Here is a 21,613-nt window from a genome sequence, read left to right on the forward strand (position 1 = left end):
TATCAAATATATCATACTTGAATTCACCCCCTCCACCATTCTCCTTTATCCCCTCCTTTATCCCCTCCTTTATCCCCATCCGAAAAATAGTTTCAACAGGTATTTTTCTTCTGTTTGTATTCATGTGCGCACAGTATTTCACCCTCTTACTTTCCCCACCTCCTCCCTGCTCCTACCATCCCCAGGCATGACCTGTTCCTCCCTCTTTGAACTTTCTGGTACCATATTCAAAAAGCAATTGGTTGAAACTATTTTCAATAACATACTTAACTAACCCAATATATACAAAATAATATCATTTCTACTTTAACCCACATAAACTTTATTTTTTTGCTCTTTTTATTATAGCGAGTCTACACTCTCCAGCCTGTTTCACACACTGACTATCTCCCTTGGGTAAGCCCTGATTTAATGCTCAGTGGCCACAGGTGGCTAGTGGCTTCTGTGTTGGTCAGAACCAGGTCTAGATAACACTCTTAAAGAACAGGTGGCAATTTGCCCTTAGACTCCCTGGGCAGAATGCCCTATCTCAGAACCAGAATTCTCGTCATGCAGCCCCCACGCCCGTCAAGTTAGTCATGGGAATGGCAAGGAGATGCCTAGAGGAAAAGGTAGCCAAAGCCCACTTCGGCTGTCATAGGTATAGCAGTGGGGCAGCACCAAATAAAATAAGGACAAGGTTGACATCTTCATGCTAAAGTGGACTCTCTACTTTTTCACCCATTTTTTAAAGGAGAATTTACCCACAGGGTGGGAAGAACATCAGGCTTTGCCTCCACTTGCTGCCTTCTGTCTTGCACCATCTACGTCACAATGTCTCATTTCCTTTGCGGCAGTTTCCTTTCTTCATTCTGTCCCTTCTCCTCTGCCTTCTCCACCACAGGCTGGGCAGCATTAGGCTGCCCTTAAGCTCAGAACTCCCATGGTGGCCCCCATGGTTTTTGGCCACTTTCCCGTGAGCCAGAGAAATAATTCCCTTTCTAAATTGCCTCCAAATGGGCAGCAGTGAACCAGTCACTCTTTCCTCTAGAGAAGAACTTGGCCAGCTCAAGGGTCCATTGACCCTCTCCACAGCATTTACTCTCAAAAATACAATTCCAATACCTCAAAGATTCCAGTCTCCCAGTGTGGAATTCCAATTACCCACCCTTGGCCAAGTGGCAGCCTCTGCATTACAATTCTGTAATTGCCATATAGAATTTCTATAAATTTGCTGTTAATTTTTAACCACTGGATCCTTCTCTTAGAAAGTGTAGCAGTAATTTGAAAACCTATACATGATATTTTAAGTGGATGGAGGCAAAGTATGGGGGATAAGTCCAGAAGGGCTTGGTGCCGAGAGAATCCTAACCCAACAGCAGTAGGGGTTGGGCCAGAGAGGGCAGGTGTCTGGGGCTTCCTCCAACTTCAATGCAAACATGTCTTCCTAAACTACAGCATGTTGGTGGCAACAAGGATTGATCAGAGTCAGATCCGTGAAGATTCTGCTCTAAAACGAGAATGGCTTTGTGCACTGGGTTCTCCCTTAGCAGGCGAATTCCCTGCCCCCACTGGGAGGTAATTTACAAATCCGGTAGCTCTGAGTGCAATCTTCCTGCATTGTGATTCCCCAATTGCAACATGAACCAGGTCTATAAAAGATGCTTGGGAGGAAATGGGGCTACCTCTGCCCCCCACCAAGCAAGTGAGCCTCAGGTGCTAAGGCAGAGCAGTTAGCTTGCCTTTCGGGAGATGCTAGCAAGGCAAGTAGAGGAGGAAAAAGGATGAAAACTATTGGGACCACAAAAGACCTGGTCACCAGGGACTAGCAGGGAGGGTGGTCAGGTATTCCCGAGAGCAGCCCTCTTCTCACTGGGGAGGCCTCAGGAACGTGATGGGTCAGGGAATGAGAAACCTGGATGTAAAGAAAGCCTGAAGAAATTGAGCCAGTGTTCGGGCCCCCAAATGGGAGCAGGAGGCCAACTTGCCTGGGGAGCATGCTTTGGTAGAAGTGGCCATCCACAGGGCTAGCCACCGGTCACCTCCCACAAACCAGAGAAATGCATTCACACCCTTGTTTGGCCTAGAAAGGCAGGGTGCAGGCAATGAGATTCCGGAGCACCAAGCTCTACCTGGTGCTGTCCATGGTGCTGACCAGGACTCTTGCTGGATTGAAGCGCCGAGTCTTTCCTGTTCTAGTTCTGGCTGCCAGGAGGGTTTCAGCCGCAGACATCCACATCCAGCCCCCAAGCCCACCCTCAGAAAAGGGAGAGATTGGCTCCAGGCTGCAAGGGTTATCAGGAAGCAGCAGCGATGAGAAATTGGGCCACAGAGCGATTTGAAGGTCCCAGTGTTTGATCTATGACGGGGATGGCTCCTTGCAGCTTTGCTACTCCCGAGTTTGGTGACCTGAAAGAATTAAAGCTGCCTTAAATACAGTGTCTGTTGGCTGTATATTAATCAAGCAGAAATCAAAAGTCACAGCATCCTAGGGAAGTAAGAAAAGGAACAGACGGCTCCCCTTGTCCTAATGCAGCAAGTCTCAGCGGGAGGAAAGGCCAGAGCTGCTAAGAGCAGCACAGGGCCCTCAGCTGGCTGCCAACTTCCCCAAACCTCCTTGCCAGTGAATTCTCAGAAACCTCGTGCCTTGGAACTGGAGAGTTGTGTTAGTGCCAACACATCGCTGGACCCCAGTGCTGGAGTAGGTCAGGATATGGGGGGATCCAGAGGGAGTGGAAGAGGGGATCAGCAGGGCTTACAGCTCTGGCATAGCCTTGCACCAATGTCAAAGCATGCTCCCTACCAGCAACCAAAGATGAGCCAGTTTCCCAGCTTTCTGGCAAGCTTTAGGGACCGTAGAGGGAAATCATCAGCATCCACTACCCCTCTCCACTCGCACTGTACTCACACCGGGCAGTGATTCACACAACTTCCCATTTTCAGCTATCAGGCAGGGCTGACGCTGATCAAGGTCCTGCCCTTTCCCCTGCCCTCTGCCTACCCTTGCTCGTTTCCCTCAAAGCCTGAGAAAGGGGCTCATATTTGGCCATTATTGCTCTGGAGGTGTGTGGAGGCTGCAGGATAGCATCTGTGTCTGTTCCTTCACTTCCTGCCAGCTAAGATTGTTCCCACCTCCCTGAGTCCTGAGACAAGCTCAACTACCATGAGACCTCATTGGAAGAGCCACCACCTCCCACCGCCGGCCACCTCGCTGCTCCATCACCCAGCTCCTGTCTGCAGCTTAGCACTGACTGCCTGACATAGTCCACTAGCTCCCCAGGGCCACATGCTCTCTAGGCCTGTGTGCACCTCAGGCTCCTAATGAGCTTTTAATGAGCTGATGCTTTGGCTTTAGGGGGCATGAAGGGGCAGGGGAAGAGCAGAGTGCCAGCCCCTTACAATCTGCTTCCCAAAACTCGAGGTTTCTTTTTAACTAGCTAAGTGCTGGAGCTGGGGCTGCACACAGATGCTTCATCCAGGCTCTTCCAGGTTGGTGCAGTTTTGATGACCTAACTTCCTGAGTGCTTGGTCCAGGGTATCCTTGGCTGTCATCCCTTCTCTGGGGAGTGCTGGTCAGGTTTGTCCTCTCTGGCTCCCTCCTCCCCAATGCTTAAGAAAATAGCACTGGTTTCTCTATCAGCGGAGAGCCCAGTGACCCACCACTGGCTTTATGGACAGGCAGAGTACTCGGAGGAGGACCCTCACTGTCTCTACCCATGGCTACCTGGACCCCTCCTCTGTTGGCAAAAGGACAAACCTTGACCCCTCCCCATGGGTCTCTGCTCAGGAACCCTGAATGCTTTGTCTCCTCAGTTTACTTCCAACTGAACTTCATGCAAATTCACATAGCTGGCTGAACTGCAGCTCTCTCTCTCTCTCTCTCTGTGTGTGTGTGTGTGTGCGTGTGTGTGTGTTTGTGCGCATTTGTGCGCGCACACAATATTCCCTCTTGCAGGGCTCCTATCCGCCATTCAGTGCTGCAGCTGCTTTGCTTAGCACACAGCTTTGTTTTACAAGTTCTGCTGGGTGACCCCGGTGTCTTCTGGAAGTTAGAAGAGGTGACAGTGGCTTCAGCTTCTGGTCCAAGCTCTCCCTCATCGTTCAGTCAAGGCCTTCACCCCTTGAATAAAATTGAGATGGAAAAGGTTTGTGTGAGACATAAGGCAGACTTTCCTGACAGTCAGGATGATAAAAACCTGGATGGGTTCCCCAGAGAGATGTCAGGGTCTCCCTCAGCGGAGTGCGTCAAGGAAACAAAGACAAGAGACTGCACCTGTCCCTGAAGGTTTCGATGCCTGGCGGCTAGAAGGCAGGGGAATGGACAGTATGATCCTAAATTCCCTTGCAGCCCTGTCATCCTGTGCCTCTTGAGTGCTCGTTTCCCTTTTAGGGTCTGTTTCAATGAGGGAGGGATGGAGGAATGACACCAGAGAGTTGGAGCTGTCCGTGGTACTGAACACACATGGGTTGCATTGGGGGCTGCCAACAGCAACCTCAGTGCTGAGGCCCCCAGGCTGGGCTGTGCAGAGCAGTGGAGTGACATAGGCTTTCCTTGGCTTTACAATCTCTGCCTGTGTCCTTGGAGCCTGGAGGGTGATAAACCTGTGACGGGAGTCCTGTCCTGGCATGCCCAAAGGCCGTCAGTCCTCAGTCCTGTCTGCAGCGGGGAACCTGACCATCCACATCACTTTCAAGTGAAAGGGAATTTCACTTGAAGCCCAATCAGAGCTGGAGCGTTCATCTCCAAGCAGATAGATGACTTCCTGTGCCTTCCAGAACTCTCTTTTCTTCAGTCATTTGTGGTCTTGGCACAAGTATACTAAGAAGACACACAGAGGCTTAGGTGGGACAAGAGGAGTCCAGGGTGGTGGGTGAGGCTCAGAGTTGGGTGAGGATCCAGGAAGTTGAGTACCGCATGGCAGTATCGGTAAGAGCCCCACAGAAGGCCTTCCTCGGTCCAATGGCAGCTTCTCTCCCTGGCTTCATCATCATAGGGATCAGCAACCCACTGAGTTCTCTCGACCTCCTGCCTAATGAGAAAGAGGAAATTCAAGATAATTGCCACACAGATCGAGCAGCGGTGTGATTAGTAAAGGCCCGAGCTATTGCAAATGACTATTCCATTAACAGATTTGGTTTGGGGTTGATCCTGTTAGGAGAGAGAGCCAAGGGCTAATGATGCAGAAGGGCATGTACCAAACACAGTAGTCGGAGGGGAGCAGAAGGCTCCCATGAATTCACAAGTCAGGAGTGTTGTCTTCCAGCCCAGACTCTGCCTCTAAGTAGCTGCACAACCTTGGGCCACCTCTTTGACCCTAAAAGTGTCATCGTGTAGCAAATGGGCCTCATTAAGCCTTCCCTACCTACCTTACAATGATCAAGTGAGATGAGCTACGGTAAGGCACTTTGAAAAGCTTAGCAAATGTGGTATTGTTACAGTCAGCAATCAATAGTAATAAGTCACCATTTCCCTTCTGTGCACTCCTATTCCTGGGAAGTTTAAGCAAATAGTTGGGCCCTTAAGCCTTCAAATCAGAGATATGAATTTAAAATCTGCACCTTTCCTCCTCCGGCCTCTGTGAGATCCTGGGGCTAGTACCTGAATGATGGCTTGGCCACAACTGGCACCAAAGACCAAAGATCTGTTTCTCCAAGGCTCTGCTAGGCCCATGCAGCCACCTGGCTACAAGCACAGGGCTCAGATGCAGCAGGAAACTGTGAGGCACTGTCCAAAGTTGCCCCTGCCAAGGCCTCTTCCCCACCAAGCCCCAGGGTGCAACATCACAGCACTGCTGATTTCAGACATTCCTTTTGCTCTGTGCTGAGCTCTCTCTCCCCTTCTACAGAAGAGAAGGGAGAAGTCCTGGGGGCTCATTTAAAATAAATAAAGCTTGGCAACAGTGCTGAGTGGAAAAAGCAGAGGCACCCACAGCCCCTTGTCTGAGAGCAATCCTCTGGCTCCCGGGCCCCGAAGGGGAAAGAAACTTATAACTGCAGCCCTATGCAACTTCTGGCTTTACCCATATATCTCGAGAGTGCCCTTTGCTTTCAGTCTTCCTGTATTTATTATGTTTAATTTTGCTGGGACATGGTTGTAAGTGAGACGGATGGACCCGAATGTGGCTGGCAAACGCCTCTTAATTAAACAGATAAATAAACTTCCTTTGCACGCCGATTTGTACTTTTGCTGCAGAGTCTGGTGGGGCCAGGGGGACAGTATCGATGGGTGGGGGGCCCTATGGAACTGGAAGGTGGGTGCTAGCTACAGCAGCCTATGCTGGGCCTGGCTTTCTCTCTGCATACTCCAAGACTTCCTCACAGAGGAAGGCAGAGGATTCCAGGGCTGGAGAGTCCCCTCTTTCTCGTAGCCCCTCCTCAGAGGCCTGCTGGGGAAGGGAAGAATCCAGCCGGTGTGAGTAGGCCCTCTGCTGGACACCTCCGACGTGGCCTTACCAGCCAGGGCTGCACTGGGCAGCTCTTGTCAGTCACTCCCTGTCCCTGCTCCTCTCCTGTCAGGGGCTCCTCTGCCAACTTTTCTGGAAGAACCAGACGTGTTAGAACCATGCATAAGCAGCTCCTCATTCCCAAGAGAGGGAGCCTGCCACCTTTGGGAATCAGAGACATTTCTGTGTTTTTATTTTTTAAAGGCTTAAGAGCATCCCACCTACAGCCTGACACTGTCCCATGGTGTCTGTTTGAGGTGCTTTGAAGCAGCCCTGAGTGTGGGGCTTTTCCCCAACTCTAACACCATTCCCTTGGCTACTGAACTAGGTCACCAATTCCCCTTGGAAAGTATTCAGCTGGTGACATAGGACTCTGCTTGGATCACATAAAAGGATTCTTAGGTGACCTCACACTCCACTCCCGAGTCCCCCCCACCCTAGCCCACCCCACCAGGGCTAAGCCACTTGACTCTGCCATTCTGCCTCTTTTGTCTACAGTGCTCATGCCTGAGGCTATGCCAAGAACCCCAGAGTTGGGGCAGGAAGGCCTGGCTCGGCAGAACACACGGGAAGCACAATGTGCTTAGAGATTATGGGTCAGCTTGGCGAGGTGGAGCCCAGCTGCAACCGGAGACAGTGAGCTCACCCCTTGTCCTGGGACACCTCTGCCAAGCTCCACACTGTCCTCCCTGCCTAAGGGAAGCCTGGGGACAAGATGGTCAGCCTGCACACTCAAAAGGGGAAAGAGGGTGGGACGATGCAAAACAAAGTGCCCAACCCCATTGTCCAAGTCTGGGGCTTCCTCTTTCCTGCTGGGAGGTACCTAGGGGCAGTCTTGGGAATTCCCAAAAGATGAGAGTAGGTGGGAGTTGGTTTCGGGGGCAATGCTCTCCTAAATCATTTGACTGCAGGCTTCATTGTCCCCATTTTTTGTTAGAAACAAAGGCCATCTTGAGTGGGCCAGAATCCCACAAGAAACTTCTTGGCAAATGCTCTCCCATTTCACAGAAAGACACCACAGACACAGGGTATCTGGCAAAGTGACTTAGGTCCAGGGAAGGTGGCACAAGCCGGCCCTGCCCACTGGAGGAGAAGGAGGAAGAGACAGGAGCTGCACCCAGCAGGACCCCTGCAGGTGAAGGTGACATGGGATAGGGGCAGGAAGGATCCAGGAGAGCTCAAAGCCAAACCACCCAAGCCTTTTGAGGTGCCTCCCTTGCCTGGTATTTATAGTGGTGCCCAGGAGCACAGAAATAATTACAGCTCAGTTCCTGCCTCCCTAACAAGGCCCTTCTCAGATTCAGGGCGAATGGGATATTTTTTCCTTGGCTCTTTTTTTAAGTAGTGAATATTTGCACTGGATTGACAGCTCTTCCAGTTCCCAGCCTCCTTCAACCCAGGAGCGGGGGCAGATGAGCCACTAAGCACATGGGCTTCCCCCACCCACTGCTTAAGGCCACCCTTCCTGGTCCAGGAGACACCAGGAGCTCAGAAGAGACCTGGGGGTCTCTGAGACTTAAGAAATTTACACACACATACCCAGTCTTACGCAGCACCCCAGTGCCGGGTGCTGGAGGCACAAGGTGAGGAGGATATAATTCCTATTCCTACCAGCGAGATCTACACAGGTAGATCTGTGTGACAGATCAGAAACAACTGCAGCAGAATGAGGACTGTGGCATGCAGTTCCTGGCTCGGATCCAGAGCATGGTATGGGGGACAGCAGACACATGCCCCTTCCCAAGAAATAACCCAGACACACCTCGTCCAAAGAAATTTTGTCTGCTGTCTGGAGCCTGCGTGTTCAGCAGGCTGGTGGATGCAGGTGTCTAGACACACCCACCCCTGCCCGATGCTCTCTGCATGTTAGGCTGCAGGCTGGGTATCCTGGCTTTGTTCTCCCAACTTGATCATGTGTTCACTCCAGGGCAAATAACTTTCCTTCTTCAGCCCCAGCACATGATAGGGTCTGCACTGAGTGGCTTCTCAATGAGGAAAAGGGGGAGCTGACTCAGAGAGCAGCTGGGTGGCAGGCACTGTTTGGAATATACCCCTAAGCCTCTTTGGGAGGCCTTGATCTCACAGCCAATGCTTGGTAACAATGGCCAGTTACTGGTCAATGACTCACAGGCAGGGGATAGGGGGTGACTTGGAGCCCAGGACCTAGGGTGAATACTACAGGGCTGCCCCAAATTCCTGAGCATCCTTTGGAGAAAAGGCAAGTGGGGAATGATAACTGACAGATGCTTTAAGAGGACACATCTGTGCAAGAGGACAGGGGAGGTCCAGGTGTGGTGGCTCATAGCTACTGGGGAGGCAAAGATTGGAGAACCATGGTTTGAGGCCAGCTGGAGCAAAAAGTTAGAAAGACCCCATCTCAACCAATAAAAGCTGGGCATGGTGGTGAGCACCTGTGATCCAAGAGACACAGAAAAGGTAAACAGAAGGATCGTGGCTCAGGCCAGCCTCGACATAAACATGAGACCCTATCAGAAAAAAAATAACTAAAAGTAATAAGGGCTGGAGGTGTGGCTCAAGTGCTAGAGTGCCTGCCTAGCAAGTGTAAAGCTCTGAGTTCAAATCCCACTGCTGCCAGAAGAAGGAAAAGGAGAAGGAGGAGAAGAAAGAGGAGGAGACAGGAGAGCAGTGTGACTTGGGAGACAGGAGGTGGGCAGGGATACCACGCTGAGCAGCCACACTCACAGGAGAGCCCTCCTACAAGATTTTGGCTCACAAATGCTGCACCCAGCCTCATTCTCCAATCCCAGATGTGCCAGGCCTTGGTGTTGAGCCACCCCACCACTTTCTGAGGCTGGAAGACCATAACCTGTTCCTTGCCCCAAAGCAGGAGTGGCTTCAGCAAGTCCATAGCCCACACTCTACTTGTGCTGCCTCTGATTCCAGAAAAGGTCAGGTAAGTGTGGACCATCTCCTGTCTTTCCCTTGACCCTTGTCCCTTCCTGTCAGCCCTGTCCCCAGACTTCCCACCCCCTTACCTTCTCAGAGGAAGGCGAATTATAGGCTGTTCTGTATGGTGGGGGGGGCAGGATGTCTCAGATGGGGCTGTCCAAGGTGCACATGCCTGCCTGTCTGTCTCCTTCCAACGTGCTTCCCAAACCATGCTCAGAGGAAGACTGTGCTCAGCCCTGCCTCCTGGCCTCCCTGCCTCCTGGCCTCCCTGCCTCTTCCTCCATGGTGCTCATTTGACATGCCCTGCAGTCATGTTTGGTTGCAACATCCAACCAAACTCTCAGTTTGGATGTAGAAACCAAAGCCCAGAGAGGACAAGTAACTTTTCTGAGACCACACAAGTGAGGAAACCCTGCACTTCACTCTACCAGGCCAGCCACCTTCCTACTGCCAGGTGGTCCAGCCCTGGCCTTCCTCCAGAGTCGGATGTTTTCTCCACAGTGAGAGGAGGGGAATCACATGTGCCTAGAGGCAGGCGAGCTGAGTCCCAGGTGAGTACTGGGTGTTGGGTCCGCCCTTCCCTAGAGGCAGTATGGATGAACAGAGCAAAAGGTTGGATATGTGGTCTGCTGATACCACCTCTGAAAGTGGGAACTGGCAGACTGTCCCACTCCCAGCCAAACTCACCTGTGGCTCGTCCTGTTAAACTGAGTGTGACCCAGGGGCACCTCGCTAGTGTGGGGAACATGGGGTCAAGGTGTGTGGGCTGGGGAAGCTGCAGATTCATGTACAGGTCACAGCAGTGGTTAAGGGACACAGCGACAGCCTCTGCCAAGTGCTGACTGAGGTCAGGAGGTGGGTTCTGTGCACCCCTGCCCCTTGGAGTACGTAGACCAAGTGCAGTGCTTTGAGTGTGGGGCAGGGAAGGTGCATGGTGGCCAACGCTCCTTGTCACCCACCTCTATCCCAAGTGTTCGTAGAACCATGTGCCTGCAGCCGGCTACTGCATTGCCCAATGGGGTCTGGGGGGCCAAGAGCTGGGCAGGAGAGACTCGCGGGGGCTCTCGCTGATCTTCTACATCCTTGGGCAGCCAGAGAAGCCTTCCCAGCGCGGAGGCCTCTGCGTACATGGCCTCATTACATCACCGCGGAGCCGGCCTCCCTTAGGAGAGGCGCTTCTGTGAACGCAGGCAGGACAAGCGCGCCTTCCGGTCGGTGGGCCGCAGAGGCGCTCCACTCCGCAGCAGCCAGGACCAGCGGGGGCCAAGGGAGGTCTCCGGCCCCATGGCCGGACGGCCGGCCAGGAGCAGCGGCTGCGCGCGGGCGGAGGAGGGGAGCGCAGGGCCCGCGGGAGGGTGCGAGGGACTGGTGGCCCCGCGCAGGCCGGCGGGCGAGGGGTTAAGTGCGGGATCAGCTGTGGTACCGCCGTCTGGGTTCTCTCCCCACCGCGCGGGGCTCTGTTTGATGTTGGAGTACGCCAGGGACTCCCCCTCCCACCGCTACACACGCGCGCACACGCGCACACTCACACACGCACACGCACCACTCTTTGCAGACAGGGCTCCGGTGGCTCTAAAGTGACTGGCTCCCCTCTCCCCCCCATCCATCCTCTCGCGCATATATTCTCTTGCCATATTCTCGCGCGCGCTCTCTCCAGCCTCCCCGCCCGGGCAGGGGGGGCACCCGGCAGAGGCGCGCCGCTGGTCTTTCCATGCCTCCCTCTTAAGGAGCGCCACGAGGGGGAGGGGAGGCCCGGAGGAGGAAGAGGAGGAGGAGGAGGAGAGACCGGGAGGGCGCCCGGGAGGCAGGGCGCGCGCACACACCGAGGGACGCAGCGAGCGCAGAGCTGCCTCGGCCGCCGGGCGCCCCCCTGCCGCCCCATGCTGTGCTCCATGGCGAACTCGGGCTGCCTCCTGCTGTCCAACTCCGGCAGCATGCTCCCGCACTCCGTGCCCTGCCCGCCCGCCTTCCTCTACCTCCAACAGGTAAGCGGCCCCCGGCCCGACCTGGCCACGGCCCCCGGCCCCGCGCACGTGCTCCCCGCGCCGCCGCCCACGCCCCGCACTTGGCCGCCTCCGCGCTGCCGCGGGGCGCTCCCCGCGTCATGGCGCCGGGGCTGGGGTGGGGGGAAAACTGCGCCCCTGCGTGACGGAGGAGCGCGGGGGTGCCCAGGGCGCCGGGCAGGGGGCTGGCTAGAGTTTGGGGCGTCGCTCGCAACTTTTCCAAAGGCGCGGGAGGGGGCGGCGGGCGGAGTCTCGAGGGAAGCCCAAGGGGAGGGGGCAGGGGTTCTCGGCGTCCGGGTCACTTTGGGGAACTTCGCGCCGGGCCGCTGGGGGACCCGGGGGCGGGGAGCCGGGCCCTCTTTCCCGGACGCGTCGGGAAAGCCTGGGGGTCGCGCGGAGGCAGCGGCGGGGGCGCCCCGCTCTGCTGCAGCGCGGAGTGCGCGCCGGGTATCAGGGGAGGCGGTCCACCGGCCTGGAGGGACTGACGAGGGAGGCCCTGAAGATCCGGCCAGGGAGGGGGCTGGGGCCCGACTTTTTCAATCTGCGGGGCTGCGCAGGAAGCTCAAGCAGGCGCGTGGGGGGTGGGGCAGGAAACCTAGCGACTCTGAGCCCCCAGATCCCCAGGATGCCCCTTGGGGAGGCGCGCGCGCAGAGCATCAGCATCAGCCTGCCTGCTGACCCAGGCGCAGGGGGGGCGGAGGTCCTGCGATCCCACCCAATGCGGAATCAGCGCAGCCCCAGGCCTGCATTGGGGCCGACGGGGATTCCCTTGGCTCCCCCAGGCCCTCAGGGTTGCGGTTCCCCGCGCCAACTTGGCCAGAGCAGACTCTGGGTTGCGGTACCCTAGCCTCACCCATCCACCCTATCCACACCTCCGGACCTGCCCTCCCTCCTGGTGCTCTGGCGTTCACACCCTTGCCCTCTGCTTGGCCCTGCAGGGGTGGGGTGGCTGCTGGAGGAGGCCTGGTGGGACTGTGACAGCTTCTTACTGCGGAGTCCTGGGCCCCATTCAGCCCAGGGCTCCCAGGACTCCCCTCTGTAACTGGAGTGGGAGTGGAGAAGGGAGGCAGAGGGTTTAAGGCACCCCCACAAGTCCACTGACCAGGGTCAGGCCAGGCAGAAGTGCTTGGATAAGGATGCTCTCCACCCCACACCCATGCACACCTGAAGGTGCAGTGGAGAAATGAGTGTGTTTCTTGGATTCCACCAGAGGCTCCAGGTGGGGCTGGCCTTTGGGTGGTGGGCTGTTGCCTGTCTGCACCCCTGGGGCTCTTCAGGGAGCTAGGGAGGTGGTGGAGAAGGAGCCACAGACATGGTAAAAATGGGCGCCCAGACCTGGAGCCCAGCAGCCAGCCCCTGGGGCTGCTGGACACCTGGCCCAGCCCCTTACCAGGGACCCTGCCTGTGGTGGGGATTGCCAGACAATATTAGCCACTGCAGAGGAAGGGACAGGGGACCGTGTGGTGGTCAGAAGCAGAGGGCGAACCAGTAGAGCCCTTGACCCTTGGTCTCACCTTCCTAGGACCACCTGTGACATTTGGGGATCCACAACACAACTTAAGAGTCACTGGGGGCCCCTCAAACCCTTAGGCGTAAGGCTGTCAAAACCCAAGCCACAGCTGGCTCCCCAGATTTCCAGTCATCATTTGAGTCATTTCCAGGGTCACGTGCTGTCAGGACAGGCCTCAGAGGTCAGCTTTCCAGCCCCTTCCAAATTCCATGAGCAAAGGCAGCGCTTAGGGATCTCTGGGGTGGGGCTTGAGAACGTGCATTTCTACGGAGTTCTCCCCTGAGACACCACCTGACCCGAGAGACCACTGGAATAGCAAAGCAGGGACATCGTGGGCAGCCAGAGCACAGCTCCAGGATCTGTGGGCAGAGTGTGGGATTTGGAATAAGGGTCCTAGAACCTCAGCTTATTGGGTGTGTTGTCTTACCCCAGTTGCTTGGCCACTCTAAACTTCATTGTCTTCCTCTGATACACAAAATTCCCAGCTGAACACAAGGGCTGAGTTGAGATGAAGCAGGGCAAACAAACACTGGGGTGTCTTGATGGAATCAGACCAGTGTTTGTGGTTGTGTGACTTCACCAGCAAGACCACTCTGTGAGGTGGACACCCTGATTTCTCTAGAGTTGAATTCCTGACTGGTGGTGGTTGGAGGTTTCTGTAGGGATCGGTAGGAGGGCATGAAGACTTTGGATACGCCATTCCCATCCAAAATGGGTGTCAGCCATGGGCAGATCGCCTTTGGGCAAACCATCACTGCACCAGGCTTTGAGGTGCCCAGTTTCCTTTGCTCATCAGAGGCCGTTCTGCAGGGGTGGCGACTGTGCACCTCGATGTGGGTCTAGAACTCAGCCATTTCCTGGCTGTTTGTGAGTGCACACAGCTCTGGCGGGTCTAGGACCATCACAAGTCAAATAATGACATTCAGTTTGGGAGTCAGCTTGTCCCCGACCACCTCTGGAATAAGACAGTCTCATGACTGTCCCCCAAAGGGGAGGTCACATGAGGAGTGACCTGCGGTTGTACCTGGCTAGGCCTCCACAAATCAGAGCCACCCCTCCTCCAGCCCCCTTGTTTGGGGGTTGTGGCTCCTCTGCATGCATGAGTGCTAGTGCCATATGCAGGCAGTGTGCTCAATCTAAAATCACATTTGCTATCGGGAGCAAAAGACGGGAAATCAAGCAAGACAAGAGATGTAGTTTGAGGAGCATTGAGATGCAGCATTTAAACAGACAAGTTCTCTGAACCTTTCGTCTTTCGAATTGAAAGTTAAAAAATAAAATCTCAAGCAGTGGATTTCTATTTTGTTAAGGCATTATTAACCCTTTCCTACTAGGAAGGGCTAGGCCCCCGGCATGGGGCCGTATCTCCTCTGCGACTTACCCATTCTGCCGTTAATTAGAGGATGTGTTGTCACAGTCCCCTCTCTCTGCTGCGATGGTGATATTTTTTTCACAGAATCCTAACCATCTACAGGACAACTTAGGGTCATTCAACTTGGTTGGGCTCTGGCATTTGGGAGGTGGTTCTGGGCCTCCTGGCCTTGGCTTTCCCACCTGCCCATTTCACACCAGAAGCCCCACTGAAGGACCAGCTTGAGATTCTTGCTTCCTGTCAGCACCTGGGTTCCCTGCAGAGCTGTCCCAGGCCATGGTCCCATGGTGATCTGTCCCTTTCTAGGGACCCTTAGGCCATTGTCCCTGAGTCAGTGCCACTAGCAGGGGGTGGATGGGGCTGACATTGACCACCTTTCAGGGCAAGGAGGACCTCATGGAAACTGTGGAACCTCAGCCAGACTTCCCAGGAGACCCCAGGCTCCAGTGGAGGCAGGCTTCAAAATACAAGGGACAAAACACAGCTCACGAAATGGGATTTTGTGACAGTAATTACTTCATTATTAAACTGCAGTGTCCTATAACAGGCAGTTGTATCACTCCAACTGATTGCCAGGCTGGTAAATTGCTCAAGGGGAGAAAGGAGCAGGGGTGTTGGTGATGCGGGGAAGGGGCTGGCGGGGTGCTGGCCCTGGAGAGTTGGAGAACCTGGGCTTCCTGAAGGATGCGCTGTGAGTTCTGTTGGTTTTCCTGCCTGTGTGTACTCAACCAAGGTGAAACCCCAGAGAGCCTCCATTGCCGTGGTAAACACGGCCAACCCCGGAAGTTTCTGTGGGGACATGGCAGTTCCTTCCAGCCTCAGGTGCTGTGTTCCCGGAGGAGTGGAGCCCAGAGGCACCACGGAGGGGCTGGGGGATTCTAGGTCTGTTCTGGGATTCATTAGGAAGCTCTGTTCTTATTAATAACCTTTCTTTGCTCTAAGGTAGGAACTCTGCTAATCACAGCAATTTTTAATAAGGATTAATTACTGTAGCAACTCTTGCACGGCTCCTTACCCCCTCTGCGCACTCCTGGCGTTTAGTCTCTGTTCCCTGGGATGTTAGCATGTCACTCGTAGACTTGGTGTGACTCCAGAAACCCTGTTGGAGACATACTCATTGATGGGTCAATGGTGACTGTTCATAGGGGTGGCCAGGAGTGGGGAAGAAGGTGCAGACCAGCAGCCTGTCCACCTCATCTTCGGGTTCTGGTCCCCCAAATTGTCCTGTGACCTGGAGAACTTAGCCAGACAAGTAGCTGAGGCCACTCTGAGCTAAGCTATGGTATCCCTTTTGGCTGGGGGAAGTGGAAGCCATCTGTCTTAGAATCCTGTGTGTGATGTCTGCTCCTGTGTGGAGCAGGGAGCTCCAGGTTGTTTGGCTGGACTCGGATAAGCACAAGCGGTGGATGTAGCAGGTGAAAGAACCTGACAGAGCCTAGGAGTGATGACTGAGGAAAGAGCTGCAGCCCTGGATTCAGGTGCTGCTTAGCCAAGGAGCAGCAGGGCCTAAAGACTGCTCAATGCCAAGCAGCCTCACACCTCTGGTGTCTCCATGGAGTGTCTCTGCCAAGAGGCAGGGGTAGGCTCTACTGGGGCTCTTCACCCAGTGGGGTATCTTCTGAACTCACATTCCAACACACACAGGACTGGAGAGGGCTGGAGGCCTGGTGGCTCCTGCTCAGATCAGCAGGGTTTTCTGATTCCGCTGAGGAGGCCCTTAAAACCTTGGAGTATGGCTGAATAGACTAAGATTGAAATCATGGACTGGTTCCCTAGAATTATGAGTGAAGTGTTTGTTTTTCTTCCTCCCCCACCTTCTCACACTGTTGGTCTGAGGCATGTATCTACCTGTCCCAAGGCTCTGGCATGGATGTACAGAGAATGCTAGCCAGTCCTACCTAAAAACCTGGGTTTGGTGGACAGTGTGGGCAGAATATGCGTTGTCCCTTGCTCTCCAGCTGGTACAGGCCATAGAAGCAGGTTTGGCTAGATGGAACTAAGACGGGAGTTTGTTGGTAGGCCAGGAGGTCAGCAGAGGGCAGAGAGCAACACTGCGGCCATGCTGAGAATAGGCCTGTAGCCTCTCCTGTCCACCCTGACACAGCAGGATGCCTGCTGCCTGCCAGGCCAGCAGGGCAGACGCTGAACCACCCAACTTGGTTTGCACACAGCCACTGTCCTTGAAGGAGTTGAAGGAGGTAGAGGCCAAGAGATCCCAGCCCAAATCCCCTCTGTTTCCTGTCCTCTGATCATAGGGACAGCAACTTGAAGGTCGCCCCAAGCAGAATATCGGGTTCCTGGGGAGGAGCATGGCCTGGGGCCAGCTCCACAGAGGTACCTGCAACCCTTGGCACCTATCTTGGCCCAGGCAAGGGCCTGAGGCAGGGCATCCAGAAAGGGTCCATGGTTCCTAACAGTGTGGGGCCCAGGGGACCCATGTGGTCATGGGAGTGCTGGTGGATTCCAGCCTGGTCCCATGGGGCAGAGCCGAGACCCTTAGTGGAGAAGGCACACGCTCTGCCCTTCTCCTCCTTTGCCTTTCTTCTGCACACCTCTCTGCACTCCCTGACTTCTTTCCCCTTTCCTGTGCTTCTGAGCCTCTCCCTGCTCCCTTGCCTCCTTTCCCTGCCTCATTTCTCTCCCCTCTTCCGTCGTCGTCATTTCTCTCTGCTTCTCCCCTTCAATCTCCCCCTCCCTCCTAAAAGATTCCACCCTTGCCTGGTTGTTGACTCTGGCCAGCCCCTCCAGACCTAGCCAACTGGTCTGCCGAATGCTTTCTGGCTCTGCTGGGGCTGTGTGAGTGCTGCAGCTCGCAGTTACTGAGACCAGTAAGCCCTGGCATGGATGTGTTGTGTTGCCAGTGAGGCTGGGACGTGGTCCTTGGTGTCCGGGTCTCTCCAGGGGAGCAAGTCCTGTTTTAGAAGGAGACCCACCTGGGGCTAGGGACTTGGGCAGGAAGCTGAGCCCCAGAGCCTGGGGGAGGAGAGAGGAAGGGGGGACCCACCCGCTGCAATAGGGCTGAGCCCAGCAGCCTCTGAGAGGAAGCGGGAATAGGTCCCGTACCTCCCCAGCTAGGATCCCCCACAGCCCTGGGATCTCTGGACAGCTCAGGCGATAGAAGAGGAGAAAGTAGAGAGAGCAGGGGTCACTGTCCCCAGGGATGGCCAGAGTGCCCACAGGTTACTCATTGAGATATCCTTCATGCCAGGGACAGCAGCAGGCTCAGTCTAGAATTGGGAATAAAGGATACCCTATCCTGCCCTTCTTGGGGTCACAAACACAGCTTAACCCCAGAAATTGGGCCCAAGGGCAAGGAGCACACCTCTGCACTTCCTTGGCTACAAGGGCGTCCAGAACCTTCATAGGAGGGTGACAAGGAGAACCTGGCTGATGCCTCTTTTCCAGCCCAGCATCTGGGTGCAGGCCTCTGAGGCCTCTCAGCCATGGGGCTGCAGGGCCTGCCACCCCCATCCTAGGCCTCCCTCCCCGCCTTTGGTGGTGCCAAAGGCACACCACCCTGCAATGCAGCAGCTTGGAGCCTGACCTCAGTTGTAGTGAGCCCACTCCCCAGCATCTGGCCACAGGGAGCTTGTGCAGGGCTGGGCAGCAGTGGAAAGTGAGCAGACAGGCAGGCGGGAGTGGTCCTAGTGGTGCGTCTGCTGTTCCCTAGACCACCACTTGAAGACAGGTGGAGGCTGCTTCTCCAGGCTCCTGCAGCCAGAGCACCTGTGTAGAGAACCCTCAGGGTCCCAGCTCCCTGCGTGCCAGCACCCACAACCCTCTCCCCACCAGCCTTGGCAATGGCCAGGCCTCACACTGGCCTTGCAGAGCCTTTTTATGACTGTGGGACCCGACTCACAGAGGACGTTAGGTGGAGGCAGAGTCTGTGTCCCCAGCTCTCCAGTGACCAGCCCTGTGGCCTGGAGCCCAGTGTGCTCCAGGTCCCCACACACAGATTTGTTTCCTTGGGTGAAGAGGGAGGACACCAGTTGACAAACTGCAGGTGCTCAGCGTTAGCTGACCTCACCCTTGCCAAAGTGTGTTCAGCTGTCCGTCCACTCAGCAAGGCCAGCTGGGCTGGACCCAGGTTAGGCATCATCTCTGCCCCAATGCTGCAGTGGAGAGACACACAGGAGGTCCCCAGAGAGACATACAGACTTGCCAGGTGGCTATAAGGCCACAGGAAGGGCGGGAGGTGGAATGAAGGCTGCCTGGGGAGGCCAGGTGCTACAGGGCATCTCCCAAGGGCACAGAAACCTCAGGACCCAGGCCTGGAGCAGACCCAGGTAGAGAGAGCAGCAGAATCTCACGTAGTCAGACATCGCTGCCCTCACCGAGCCAGACCCAGTACTAAAGAGGAGGTGAGGGCGTGAATTGTGTGAGTGTGAGTGTGAGCAGCATGGGCTTTCCTGGTTTCCCCTGGTGTAGATGAGTGGGACTTTGCAAGGATTTGGACCACAAAATTAAGAGGAACAGAAAGGAAACAAGCAACAGAAATGCAGAAGTGTTGGATGATGAACCACCAGCCCGATGGCATCATTGCCAGTGTCCCCCTCCATCCAAGGGGACCCCGTTTAGCTTCAGCGTTCAGTGTGGGGAGGGGGGGTTCCAAGAAGACACTCACAATCTGTCCCCACGGAAGGGGTGTGGTATAAAAGACCACTAGCATCTCAAGTAGCAAGTCAAGGCATGATGGGAAAGACTGGATTAAAATTCAGGAAAATCTGAGCTCTGCCCGCTGGCTGTCCTCCTGGGCTCCCCCCTCCACCCCGTTAGGTCAGTGCCTTTGGGCATGGGGGCCACTGGGTCCTTAAAGATATAGGGAGTGTGCATGGAGGTTTGGTCACTTCCTATGAGTTGGATTGTCCTCACCAAGCCACAGCATGTTCAGAAAGGGTGACCACGAAGGTCAGCTGAAGGCATTGAGGCACTTCATAGGGATCTGGCCTGGCCACTTTTCAAGTCTGTGGGTTGGTGCATCAGAGAAAATGGACCCCTCCCGTTCTGGCACATGGGCCCAGAGGGTCAGAACATGTGGGAGGTTAAAGGAAAATCTTGGAGGTCCAGCAGCATGGCTCAAGTAGTACAGCACCTGCCTGGCGAGCACAGGGCCCTGAGTTCAAACCCCAGTACTGCCAAATAGATATACATATATTCACATTTCTAGTGATAATGGCCCTATCACGTCTGTGACGTGATGATTTCCCCTTCAGCAGAGAAATTCAACAGAGGCCACCCCTGCCTGAGGCTCTGGAGGGGCACAATACTGTCCATACGAATATATTGCCAGCCAGTGGGAAAGCTGACATTTCTTTTTAAAGAAAGAGAAATCAAGTCACACTCTGTTGGAATGCCCGCTTAGTTAAGTGGGAGGGATATCATCCATTTTTCTTTTTGGGCAATACTAGGTTTTGAACTCAGAGCCTCAGACTTGCTAGACAAGAACCCTACCGCTTGAGCCATGCCTCCAGCTCTTTGTCCTTTGGTTAGTTTTAGGGTCTTGTGTTTTTGCCAGGGTCAGCCTGGATCACAATCCTCCTACTCTGCTTCCAGAGTAGCTGGAATTACAGGTGTGCACCACCACACTTGGCTTGTCCACCTTCTTAATGTCTACTCAATAAAATAAAAGGTCGGTAACTCTAATTGGTCTCTCACCCCACCCCTTTTTTTAAAAAATTAAACTGTACTAATTGATGCTGTTCCAAAGTGTGGACACCAGTGATCTGGCGCAGGCTTGGAGAGCCAGTTGTGTCCAGCCATCTGTTTTCATAGAAGAAGCACTACTAGAACGGCCGTTCATTCACTCACATATCGTTTACAGAGCTTTTGGGGGTCAGCAGCAGAACCAAGTGACTGCAGCAGAGACCATATGGTGGCAAAGCCCCAAATACTTGATCTCTGTCCCTTCATAGAGAAAGTTCACCAACCCCTGGCCTAGGTCAGCACTGCCCATAGAAGTAGAACAGAGCCATGAGCGGCGTTCTGATGGTTATATTACGTGGACACGGAGAGAGACAGGTGAAGCGTGTTTTGATGACGTGTTTTGTTTAACCCCGTCCTGAGTATTGTCACTGCAACATTTAATCACTCTCAGTGTGATTGAGCCATTTGGTATTCTCCTTTCATGTTCAATCTTGCAAGCCCACTGTGGACTTGGGTCCACCAGGGGTTTTCCATTCCCAGATTATCACAGATCCCTCCAGCCAAGTTTCCAATATTCAATAGCCACACGGGGCTGCAGCCAACAGCTCAGACCTAGAACGATGAGTGATGCTCAGCTCCCACGGGGATCTGGGATCAGAAGAGCAGGGCTGTGCCCTAGGTGTTGAAGAGATTCAGGCCTGCGGTGAGTCTCGGTGCAGGAAGGTCCGACATAGAGGTAGCGGTTTCTGTGGAAAGACACTGAGGGGTGTGGGTGGATCCTGGAGCGCCTGGTACCCAGGAGACGAGGGAGTGAGTGACAACTTGGATATTTCAGAGTCCAGGCTGAGAAATTTGGGCTTTTTTTTCCCCCAGTGGGCAATAGGGAGCCATAGAAGGTCTTCGAGTAAGGAGTGATGGGATCAGACCTATGGAAGATTATATGGGCAGGAAGTACGGCCAGAAAATGGCAGGACAAAGGTGTGGGAAGAGGCAGTGAGGGAGAATTAGTGTGGAATCGGTGGGTTTTGCCTTAAGGACAGTGCTGATGCGTGAGGGTCTCTCTCTGTGGGTGGAGAAATACTTTCCCTGTCTTGCTCAGAAGCCTGCCTTGGGCTCCAAAGGGTTCCAGACCTGCCAGTCCTGTTCCTTCCACTGGCCTCCTCTCTGGCCTCCTTGTCTGGACCAGAGCAAGTGCCCCACCTGGCCATGCCCTTCTGGAAGCCTTACACCTCCACCTGTTGTTCTCTGCCAGCATCTGCACTGAGTCTGTGCAGCCCTTCTGGGTCCTGCCATCCCTTTCCCAGCAGACTCAAGGCGAACCTGCTCCAAAGCCCATTTGCAAGCCCATAGCTGGGCTCTCAACTCTCCCTCTCTGGAGGAAGTGGTTACGCACAGGCCCAGCACCTGGGCAGGAGATGTATGGGCAGGAGCTCAGGCAAGCAGCAGTGCCCTCCTCCCCAGGCCTCCTCTCCTGGGTGCAGGATGAAGGGTCTTGGGAAGAAGGTCATGGTAGAGGAGCGTCAGCTCATGTGGTATCCCCTGGGAAGAACTCTGGGACGACTCTAAGCTGATGACCAGGACACAAAGCCTGGGTGGGAAGGCTGAGGGGAAAGGATGAAGGCAGGAGGGAGCAGGCTGCTCTCTGCCCCTGATGTTTGCTGTGCGTGTCGTCCTCCCATTGCCACCTTCCCTCCTCTGCACAAGTCTCTGCTCTGTCCCCTTTCTGGGTGGCTTTTGGAGCATTTAGGCCCCA

At 54.7% G+C, this 21,613-nt stretch overlaps 1 protein-coding gene across 9 annotated transcripts in view; it reads left to right on the forward strand.

Annotated features, from left to right (window-relative positions):
• Positions 1 to 21,613, forward strand: part of Rbfox3 (RNA binding fox-1 homolog 3) — a 418,266-nt gene that overhangs the window by 326,558 nt on the left and 70,095 nt on the right. The window contains exon 4 of one of the 9 annotated variants that reach the window (XM_074044974.1): positions 9,271 to 9,336. The exons of 3 other annotated variants lie outside the window; for them this stretch is intronic. Coding sequence is in view for 5 of the 6 variants with exons in the window: in XM_074044968.1 (XP_073901069.1) it covers positions 11,213 to 11,317 (105 nt within the window). In the remaining variant the exon portion in view is untranslated. Of the gene's footprint in view, positions 1 to 9,270; positions 9,337 to 10,764; positions 11,318 to 21,613 lie in introns of those variants that run through there. 5 more of the 9 variants (XM_074044968.1, XM_074044971.1, XM_074044967.1 and 2 more) reach the window with 5 other exon arrangements.

Source organism: Castor canadensis, chromosome 11, assembly GCF_047511655.1.
Source record: "Castor canadensis chromosome 11, mCasCan1.hap1v2, whole genome shotgun sequence".
In the NCBI taxonomy this organism is placed as follows: Eukaryota; Metazoa; Chordata; class Mammalia; order Rodentia; family Castoridae; genus Castor; species Castor canadensis.